At 41.1% G+C, this 11,489-nt stretch overlaps 1 protein-coding gene across 1 annotated transcript; it reads left to right on the top strand.

The window, feature by feature from the left end:
* The first annotated feature begins 6,038 nt into the window (after nucleotides 1-6,038).
* LOC129626901 (endogenous retrovirus group K member 7 Gag polyprotein-like) lies at nucleotides 6,039-7,861 on the top strand. The gene is given in 2 exon segments (XM_055546391.1): nucleotides 6,039-6,207; nucleotides 6,294-7,861. Coding segments are annotated over 2 exon segments (1,737 nt in total).
* Nucleotides 7,862-11,489: the final 3,628 nt, after the last annotated feature.

Genomic DNA, 11,489 nt, shown 5'->3' with positions numbered 1-11,489 from the left:
CAGCAGATAAAAGCATGAAGACCCTGAAAAGAAAAAAATAAATAAATACCATCTGACTAAATTGTGTATTTGGATAAGAGGAAGAAAAAACAATTAAGATAAACATAATTGCTTAATATTTTAATTGTGAACTTGAAGCTTTAAGCTACATTAACTGAAGGCCCTTAATGAAAATTAGGCTGTAATTCTAACTTCATGATGCTCCTTTATGATTTATTTTGTCTGGTTTCAAAATGAGTCCGTGTTCTGTGAGGAATGCAGACTCTAATTTATGAAGTGATTTACATGGATATATGCAGACGACTTTGGCTGAAACTGGTGTTTGGTCAGGGATCCAGGAAATAGAGTTATATCTGTGGCAAATGTGACTATAGTCAATGTAAATTTTGCAGACAATAAAATTAGTAAGATGATAATGATTTTTGAAAGCAATTTACAAAGATAAAATATGGTATCTTGCACTGTTTTGGACATAGATTTGGATACAGGAAGTCAAGAAGAGAGTACAGGAAAAGTTAAAAAAATATTCTTTCAGAATAAAAAGAGAGAGAATATTACCAAAAGGGACATAATGAATGAAATTAGACAAAATGTAGGTGACTGCATTACTACTCTTCTTAAAGAATTATTATCAATTGACTTAACTATTATTGTTCCATCAATTTCTTGTTTATTTGCTGCTAGTTAATGTAAATGGAAAGTAAGAAAAAAGAATTCCTTAAACTTGCAATCAGAATAGATATTTAATAGATTAGAAGATAGATTTAATGAATTTACCTGAATGCAATACAGAAAGAGAAAAACAAATATGAACCTGACTGAAATTTCAAGGCGAGAAGGCAAAGCCACTAAATATATCTAATAGATGTTGTTAAGTCTCACTTTTGATACAATGGAAGAAGTTTGCAATGGACTGACCTTCTTATAGGTACTTATTGCTTTAAACTCTGGGCAAAATACCATCAGATCAGATCAGATCAGTCGCTCAGTCATGTCCAACTCCTCGCGACCCCATGAATCGCAGCACGCCAGGCCTCCCTGTCCATCACCAACTCCCGGAGTTCACTGAGACTCACGTCCATCATGGAGAAGGCAATGTTACCCCACTCCAGTACTCTTGCCTGGAAAATCCCATGGATGGAGGAGCCTAGTAGGCTGCAGTCCATGAGGTTGCTAAGAATCAGACACGACTGAGCGACTTCACTTTCACTTTTCACTTTCATGCATTGGAGAAGGAAATGGCAACCCACTCCAGTGTTCTTGCCTGGAGAATCCCAGGGACGGGGGAGCCTGGTGGGCTGCCGTCTATGGGGTCGCACAGAGTCGGACACGACTGAAGTGACTTAGCAGCAGCTCGACTCAGTGATGCCATCCAGCCATCTCATCCTCTGTTGTCCCCTTCTCCTCCTGCCCCCAATCCCTCTCAGCATCAGAGTCTTTCCCAATGAGTCAACTCTGCATGAGGTGGCCAAAGTACTGGAGTTTCAGCTTCAGCATCATTCCTTCCAAAGAAATCCCAGGGCTGATCTCCTTCAGAATGGACTGGTTGGATCTCCTTGCAGTCCAAGGGACTCTCAAGAGTCTTCTCCAACACCACAGTTCAAAAGCATCAATTCTTCGGCGCTCAGCCTTCTTCACAGTCCAACTCTCACATCCATACATGACCACAGGAAAAACCATAGCCTTGACTAGACAAACCTTTGTTGGCAAGGTAATGTCTCTGCTTTTGAATATGCTATCTAGGTTGGTCATAACTTTCCTTCCAAGGAGTAAGCGTCTTTTAATTCAACAGCTACCTTATGGGTTTGAAAAGTCAACAAAAGGAGGCCTATTTTGAATGAGAACAGATGATTGGAAATATAAACTCTATAGAGGTGATACCCTGTGGCTTTAGCCTCAGGGCAAGTTCAGTTTGCAACAGAGCACAGGTGGACCCAAGCTCCTTTAGAAAACCTACTATATTTCAGGTCTAAAAACTAGCAAGGCAGGACAACCAGGGAAGTCAGAATGTGAGGGAAACACTTTCACAAAAGAGACAGAAAAGGGGAGCCCAGTCCCTTGTGTAACATCTACCACATCACAGACACTGACACCAAGCTAACACCAACAAGGGCAAGAAGCAGTCTATAAACAGTCTAGCTAATAAAAACCCTCAAACTGAACTGCCCACTGCAAAAAGTTTGTAGTTTGCATCATCACCACATGGATTTAATGCTAGATCAAAAAGCATCATAATTCTTGGAGGAAGCTAACAGAACCCAGAGACTCCACAACGTAATAATCAAAACTCAAGGAATACAGTACAAACTTGCTTGTTGAACAAAGGTCAACAACATCACCAGCTGTGAGAGGACACAGACGTTGGTATGAGACAAGGATTTTAAAGAAGCTATTATAGTTGTGCTCAAAGAGTGAAGGAAAATATTTCTGTAATCAAAGAAAAGATAGTAAACATTCAGTCAGAAATAGAAAATATAAAAAGAATTGTCGATTGAATTAAATCATGCCTCCCTCCCCTCAAGTATGTTGAAGTCCTAATCACGGGTGCTTGTGTCTCCTAATCACTGGTGCTTCCTCATTTGCAAACAAGGCTTTTGTTGATGTGTTGTTGTTCACTTGCCAGACTGAGTTTGATTCTTTGCAACTCCATGGACTGCAGCACACCCGGCTTCCCTGTCCTTCATTATCTCCTGGAGCTTGCTCAATCTCATGTCCATTTGTTGATATAGCTAGTAAAAATGAGGTCCTCCTGGAATAGGGTAAGCTCTATATCCAGTTATTAGATTTTTATATAAAAATAGACTCAGACACAGAAGAGACAGGTGGCACGATGCCTTGCAAAAGCAGATGTTGAGATTGGAGTTTTGCTGCCACAAGCAAAGGAATGCTAGGGATTGCCAGAAGAGGTGAGGAAAAAAAGCTCTTTCCAAAAGTCTTTAGATGGAGCATGGCCCTGATGACACCTTAATTCCAGACTTCCAGCCTCCAGAACTTGGAGAGAAGACATTTCTATTGTTTTAAGTCACCCAGTTTGGGGTAATTAGTTATAGCAGCCCTGAAAAACAAATGCAGTAATCAAATGGAAACTTTTAAACTGCAATTTAAAAATGCAATTCACATACATACATTGCTGCTGCTTCTGCTGCTGCTAAGTCGCTTCAGTTGTGTCCAACTCTGTGCAACCCAATAGATGGCAGCCCACCAGGCTCCGCAGCCCCTGGGATTCTCCAGGCAAGAACACTGGAGTGGGTTGCCATTTTCTTCTCCAATGCATGAAAATGAAAAGTGAAAGTGAAGTTGCGTCCAACTTAGTGACCCCATGGACTGCAGCCTTCCAGGCTCCTCCATCCATGGGATTTTCCAGGCAAGAGTACTGGAGTGGGGTGCCATTGCCTTCTCCGATACATACACTACCATGTGTGAAATAGACAACTGGTGGGAATCTGCTATCTGCAAGAAGCTTAGCTCGGTGCTCTGTGAAGATCTGGATATGCAGGATTGAGAGGAGGGAGGGAGGTCCAAGAGCAAGGGGATGCATGTATGCACGCAGAGGATTCACTTTGATGTGCAGCAGAAACTAACACAACACTGTAAAGTAATTATATTCCAATACAAGATGAAAAATAAAAGAGAAAAAATTTAAAATACAATATAGAAAGTTTCAAAATGCACTAAATGGGCTTAATAGCAGAATGGAGATGATAGAGTAAAAGGTCAATAACTTTGAAACAAACCAATAGAAAGTACACAATCTGAAGAATATATGCTGACTTGCAAGAGTAGTGTAACTATTTTGAAAAAAAAAAAAAACTTAAAGGCATAAAATAATCCAAATGAGTAACTTTTACTCTACCCACATATATGACTTTTAAAGAGATGGTAAGAATGATAAATTAAGAGAAAGTGTGAGAATTTACTTACAAACTTATAAACTTTTTATAGGGGCCAAGAAACCAATGATCAAAAGAGGAATGAAAACATATTTATATAGAAATGAATGTGTGGGAAATGTACCTAGGAAAAGAGGGTGGAGATGACACTTTCTGCATGATAATAAGGTCTCAGTTATGTATGAGCTGACAGATGATTGAAGTAGTTGAGAAAATTCACTGGAATATAAAGATTTTGGGAAATGGAAAAGTATTAATAGTAAAGCATTAACATAGATATTAAAATCACAGAGTTTATTGAGAGGGAATAGAGTGAAGAAAATAAAATAGGTCTGGTTCTAAATTTTCTGAATAAACTCATTTAAGTAACACTTATTGAGCTTCTACTAGGTACTAGTCACTGTGCAGGAGAATGTCTTAGGGATTAAAGTAAATAGCTATGAGGATGTATGTTAAACCAGTGGGATAAATGTCAACAGAGTTAAGTTGCTGAGGTCTGGTGCAGCCAAAGTTCTGGAAGTGGGAAGGGGAGACCTCCCTGGAAGTCCAGTGGTTAAGACTCCACACTTCCACTTCAGGGCCACAAGGTCAATCCCAGATGAGGAAACTAAGATTTCACATATCAGGCAGTGCATTCTAAAATGAAATAATAGTTGAAATGGGGAGTGAGGATGTTCTTTTCCTGAATCTGAGGATCCAGGGGAATTGAAGAAGCAAAGACTGCAATATTAAAGCGAAGTCCTAGAGTCAGAAGAACTGCAAATTAGCACTGAGGGACAAAAAGATGGAAGGAACAATTATTAATATTTTATTTCAGAGGTGACAGGAGAGACTGTCAGCAATATGTTAAAGAATGCATAGTATAGAAGGACCAATGGATGCAAGGAATTGGTCAAAGGTAGATTTTTAAAAGGACAAGATTAATCTGATTAAGACTGAGAGAAGTAGGAAGCAGATTTTTTTTAAGTGATGACTCAGTTACCCAATGGGGTATATCAGTCAGTTCAGTTCAGTTCAGTTGCTCAGTCATGCCCAACTCTTTGCAACCTCATGAATCACAGCACACCAGGCCTCCCTGTCCATCACCAACTACCAGAGTTAACTCAAACTCATGTCCATCGAGTCAGTGATGCCATCCAGCCATCTCATCCTCTGTCATCCCCTTCTCCTCCTGCCCCCAATCCTTCCCAGCATCAGAGTCTTTTCCAATGAGTCAACTCTTTCCATGAGGTGGCCAAAGTATTGGAGTTTCAGCTTCAGCATCAGTCCTTCTAATGAACACCCAGGACTGATCTCTTTTAGGGTGGACTAGTTGGATCTCCTTGTAGTCCAAGGGATGATCAAGAGTCCTTCAACACCACAGTTCAAAAGCATCAATTCCTCAGCACTCAGCTTTCTTCACAGTCCAACTCTCACATCCATACATGATGGATGTGAAAAACCATAGCCTTGACTAGATGGACCTTTGTTGACAAAGTAATGTCTCTGCTTTTGAATATGCTGTCTAGGTTGGTCATAACTTTCCTTCCAAGAAGTAAGTGTCCCTTAATTTCATGGCTGCAGTCACCATCTGCAGTGATTTTGGAGCCCAGAAAAATAAAGTCTGACACTGTTTCCACTGTTTCCCCATCCATTTGCCATGAAGTGATGGGACCAGATGCCATGATCTTAGTTTCTGAATGTTGAGCTTTAAGCCAACTTTTTCACTCTCCTCTTTCACTTTCATCAAAAGGCTTTTTAGTTCCTCTTCACTTTCTGCCACAAGGGTGGTATCATGTGCATATCTGCAGGGAGCTGCCCGTGAGAACAGGGTCCTTTATCTAAAGGACACAGCTCTGGGAGCTGCCTCAGTCCTTGAGGGTTTGCTTGCAAACATAGCTCTCTGTCCCGCCACCCCAGAGATTAGGCGATTATTTACTGCAGACACCTGGAGTTCTGGACAAACTTCTCACACACAAGGAAATGTTATCTGGTGTAAGAAATAATAACAGGGTGCCATTCCCATGCTCTCAAGATTTCTTGTGACTTTTAGTAAGATGTATAGGTCAGCCAAGAAGAATGTTAACTGTCTTGTCTTTCTCACGCTCTCCTGTATAAATATAAGATGCTGAATAAAGTTGTGGTCAGACTGCGTCCCTTCGTAGAGACATGTCTGATCCTCTCGATCCCATCTTTGTTGTAGTATTCTTTTGCTGTAGTATTCTTTCTCAGCTGCGTCGTGCACATTCTCGGGACCTGATCGACTTTGCTGGCTGGTACTGGCAGGTGGCGCCTGAACAGGGACTCGAGAATCGGAGCACAACTATGGCCACTGCCCGTCAGGATTGAGGTAAGAAACAAGGAATTCCTAATTATTTGAAGTAAAGGGCAGGGAGTGTTGTTGTTGAGAGTAATAAATCATAGGACAAGGCAATAGCTGCCAGTTATTTGTACATATGTTGAAAACTATGTTAAAAGGCAGGGGAATTCATGTAAATAAGTTACAGTTAGAGAAATTTTTACTTTTTGTAAAAGAAGTTTGTCCTTGGTTTCCAGAGAAAGCAACAGTTAGTCTGGAAACTTGGAAAAAAGTAGGAAAACAATTGCAGACATATTACTCCTTACATGGTCCCAATCATGTCCCTGTGGATGCTTTTTCTTTGTGGACCCTCATAAGAGACTGTCTGGATCCTGAACATGAGGGACATAAGATTCAAACGGTCCTCCGGGATTCCACAGAACCCAAAGTTGCAGAGCCTTCCGTCCCTCCGCCTGAGCCGCTTTATGCTGTAACCGAGGGAGCAGCTTGTAAGGCTGGAAGGAATGATGATGTGTTAAGCTCTGATGAACAGGAAGAATTAGATGAACAAGCAGCTCAGTACCATAGAGAGGATGTGCCTTGGGAGATGATGGTTGGCAAGCAACCCCCCTCGGGAAAAGGGGAATTAAAGCATTCAGGGCTTTCTGAAGAACAGCTGGAGAATTTAATTCAGAAAATTGTTATAGCAGTAAAAAGGGATGCACAGGGAGACTCCCACTCCAGCCGGCCTGTGCCTCCAGCATGTCCTCCCTCAGTTTTTGCTGGGCTCGACCCACTTCCACCTTTCATAGAACTGCGAGAGCTTATATCTATCCCTGCTTCTTTGCCCGGTGAAAACATAAAAATTAGAAGTGAGATATTATTATCTCCTCTTCAACAAGTGATTAAGCGAGCTAATGATGAAGGAGAACATAGTCCCGGGTTTTCAGGAATCTATCCAGTATTTGAAAATGCTCAACAGCAGAGGTATTATGAACCGCTGCCCTTTAAGCAACTAAAAGAGTTAAAAATGGCTTGTGCACAATACGGCCCGACTGTGCCGTTTACTCAGGCTATTATAGAGGCTTTAGGAAATAAAAATCTGCCACCTAATGATTGGAAACAGGTCGCTCGGGCTTGTCTCTCTGGAGGAGATTATTTACTATGGAAATCTGAGTTTGCTGAGCAGTGTGGGATCACAGCCGATATCAATCGGTGACAGGGACTGAACACCACTTGTGAAATGATGGTGGGAGAGGGAGATTATCAAGACATTAATAATCAACTTAATTATTTGCCTGGAGCCTACCCTCAGATTAGTGCTGCGGCTCTACGAGCATGGAAAAAACTTCCAAATTCTGATAAAAAGACCGAAGATTTATCTAAAATTCACCAGGGGCCAGATGAACCATATCAGGATTTTGTTGCCAGCCTGCTTGAGGCAATTAGTAAAATGATAGGGGATGAGCAGGCGGGAATGGTGTTGGCTAAACAGCTTGCTTATGAGAATGCCAATTTGGCTTGTCAAGCTGCCCTGAGACCTTACAGAAAAAAGGGAGGCTTATCCGATTATGTACGGATTTATGCCGATATTGGCCCTTCGTACATTCAAGGCATAACTTTGGCCGCAGCATTACAAGGAAAGACAGTCAAAGAAGTACTGTATCAACAACAAAAGCGAGATAAGGGATAGAATTTTGCAATTTGCTCATTATCACCAATTTCTCTTCCCAAAAATTGTTGTTTCTCAGCCCCTTGCCAATGCCCTAACTGTATTTACTGATGGCTCTTCTAATGGAATAGCTAGTTTGATTATACAGGACAATACCACCACCTGGCGTACTAATTGTAAGTCAGCTCAAGAAGTAGAACTATTTGCCGTTTTTCAGGCTTTATTACAAATCTCTGCTCCATTTAATTTATATTCAGACAGTCAATATATCATAAGAGCCTTAAACACTATTGAGACTGTTTCATTTATTGGTACCCTGAATTCTACTATCCAAACTCTTTTTCGTGATATACAACAGAGTTAATAAGTGCTATTTCGGTCATATTCGTGCTCACTCTGGACTTCCTGGACCTTTAGCATGAGGCGATGCTTTGGCTGACGAAGCTACACATATGATATTTCCTTCATTGGAACAAATGGCAAAAACTTCCCACAGCTTACACCATCAAAACAGCAATAGCTTAAGACTTCAATTTGGCATTACTCGAGAAGCTGCCAGACAGATTGTTAAGCAATGTCAAACATGTCCTCAATTTTTTAGCATCCCCCATTATGGAGTTAATCCCTGAGGATTATTGCCAAACAACATATAGCAAATGGATGTTACCCATATTCCTGAATTTGGTAAACAAAAATTTGTTCATGTTACTATTGACACCTTCTCCGGCTTTTTACATGCCTCTCTACAATCTGGAGAAGCTACCAAACATTGTATAGCTCATTGTATTAAATGTTTTGCTGTTATGGGAACCCCTAAAACCATAAAAACAGACAATGGTCCAGGATACACTGGAAAAAATTTTCAACTATTGTGTACACAATTGTCTATCTCACATAAAACGGGTATCCCTTATAATCCTCAAGGTCAAGGAATTATTGAACGGGCACATCAAACTCTCAAACATCAATTGCAAAAACTAAAGAAGGGGGAATTGTATCTCAATACCCCCTCCAACTCTCTAAACCATGCTTTATTTGTTCTAAATTTTTTACAATTGGATATACATGGCCGTTCAGCAGCACAGCGATTTTGGAACTTTGATGCGCAAACAATAAGACCTAAAGTCTTTTGGAAAAACCCACTTGTGGGAAAATGGTATGGACCAGATCCTGTAATAACTTGGGGACGAGGGCATGTTTGTGTTTTCCCACAGGATGCCCAAGCGCCGCGCTGGCTGCCGGAAAGGTTGGTACACACGGCGGAGACGATCTCTAGTAAACCAGATGAGAAGATTGACGATTCAAGAGCATGATGAATTACCATCTCGGCAACAACTCCAGGCATTGATGTGAGAGGCACAGAATCATGTTGCTGTGCAGGGCGATCCAATATCGCCTTTAAACTTCCTGATAACCTTATTAATTATCTTAAATCAGATTAATACTGCACATTCTGAAGACTATTCAAATGCTTACTGGGCTTATTTTCCTGACCCTCCCCTTCTCCAACCAGTGGGTTGGGAGGGTCAATCCATTCCCATATACACTAATGATACTGTGGCTTTGGGAGGTTTTTCAGATAAACATATTATTCCACTATTCTTAATAATTTTAACTGTTTTATTTCTTGCACCTTGTTTAATTAAAAAACTGATGATCTATGGATGATAAAGGCTTCCATTTAGGGAAACTGGCTGCAGTTAAAGGAACATAAGCATGCGCCTATATAAAAAGAAAGGGGGAGATGAGGGGAGCTGCCCGTGAGAACGGGGTCCTTTATCTAAAGGACACAGCTCTGGGAGCTGCCTCAGTCCTTGAGGGTTTGCTTGCAAACATAGCTCTCTGTCCCGCCACCCCAGAGATTAGGCGATTATTTACTGCAGACACCTGGAGTTCTGGACAAACTTCTCACACACAAGGAAATGTTATCTGGTGTAAGAAATAATAACAGGGTGCCATTCCCATGCTCTCAAGATTTCTTGTGACTTTTAGTAAGATGTATAGGTCAGCCAAGAAGAATGTTAGCTACCTTGTCTTTCTCACGCTCTCCTGTATAAATATAAGATGCTGAATAAAGTTGTGGTCAGACTGCGTCCCTTCGTGGAGACATGTCTGATCCTCCCGACCCCATCTTTGTTGTAGTATTCTTTTACTGTAGTATTCTTTCTCAGCTGCGTCGTGCACATTCTCGGGACCTGATCGACTTTGCCGGCTGGTACCGGCACATATCTGAGGTTATTGATATTTCTCCCAGCAATCTTGATTTCAGCTTGTGCTTCTTCCAGCCCAGCATTTCTCACGATATACTCTGCATAGAAGTTAAATAAGCAGGGTGACAATATACAGCCTTGACGTACTCCTTTTCCTATTTGGAGCCAGTCGGATGTTCCATGTCCAGTTCTAACTGTTGCTTCCTGACCTGCATACAGATTTTTCAGGACGCAGGTCAGGTGGTCTGGTATTCCCATCTCTTGAAGAACTTTCCACATTTTATTGTGATCCACACAGTCTAAGGCTTTGGCATAGTCAATAAAGCAGAAATAGATGTTTTTCTGGAACTCTCTTTCCTTTTTGATGATCCAGCAGATGTTGGCAATTTGATCTCTGGTTCCTCTACCTTTTCTAAAACCAGCTTGAACATCTGGAAGTTCATGGTTCACATACTGCTGAGGCCTGGTTTGGAGAATGTTGAGCATTACTTTACTAGCATGTGAGATGAGTGCGATTGTGTGGTAGTTTGAGCATTCTTTGGCATTGCCTTTCTTTGGGATTGGAATGAAAACTGACTTTTCCAGTCCTGTGGCCACTGCTGAGTTTTCCAAATTTGCTGGCATATTGAGTGCAGCACTTTCACAGCATCATCTTTCAGGATTTGAAATAGCTCAACTGGAATTCCATCACCATCACTAGCTTTGTTTGTAGTGATGCTTTCTAAGGCCCACTTGACCTCGCATTCCAGGATGTCTGGCTCTAGATGAGTGATCACACCATCGTGATTATCTTGGTCATGAAGATCTTTTTTGTATAGTTCTGTGTATTCTTGCCACCTCTTCTTAATATCTTCTGCTTCTGTTAGGTCCATACCATTTCTGTCCTTTATCGAGCCCATCTTTGCATGAAATGTTCCCTTGGTATCTCTAATTTTCTTGAAGAGAACTCTAGGCTTTCCCATTTTGTTGGTTTCCTCTATTTCTTTGCATTGATTGCTGAGGAAGGCTTTCTTATCTCTCCTTGCTATTCTTTGGAACTCTGCATTCAGATGCTTATATCTTTCCTTTTCTCCTTTGCTTTTCACTTCTCTTCTTTTCACAGCTATTTGTAAGGCCTCCCCAGATAGCTATTTTGCTTTTTTGCATTTATTTTCCATGGGGATGGTCTTGACCCCTGTCTCCTGTACAATGTCACAAACCTCCATCCATAGTTCATCAGGCACTCTGTCTATCAGTTCTAGTCCCTTAAATCTAGTTCTCACTTCCACTGTATAATCATAAGGGATTTGATTTAGGTTATACCTGAATGGTCTAGTGGTTTTCCTTACTTTCTTCAATTTAAGTCTGAATTTGGCAATAAGGAGTTCATGATCTGAGCCACAGTCAACTTCTGGTCTTGTTTTTGCTGACTGTATAGAGCCTCCCCATCTTTGGCTGCA

Source organism: Bubalus kerabau, chromosome 14 (assembly GCF_029407905.1).
Source record: "Bubalus kerabau isolate K-KA32 ecotype Philippines breed swamp buffalo chromosome 14, PCC_UOA_SB_1v2, whole genome shotgun sequence".
Lineage (NCBI taxonomy): Eukaryota > Metazoa > Chordata > Mammalia > Artiodactyla > Bovidae > Bubalus > Bubalus kerabau.
The sequence above is the reverse complement of the archived record's forward strand: the minus strand, read 5'-3'. Positions and strand labels throughout refer to the sequence as shown.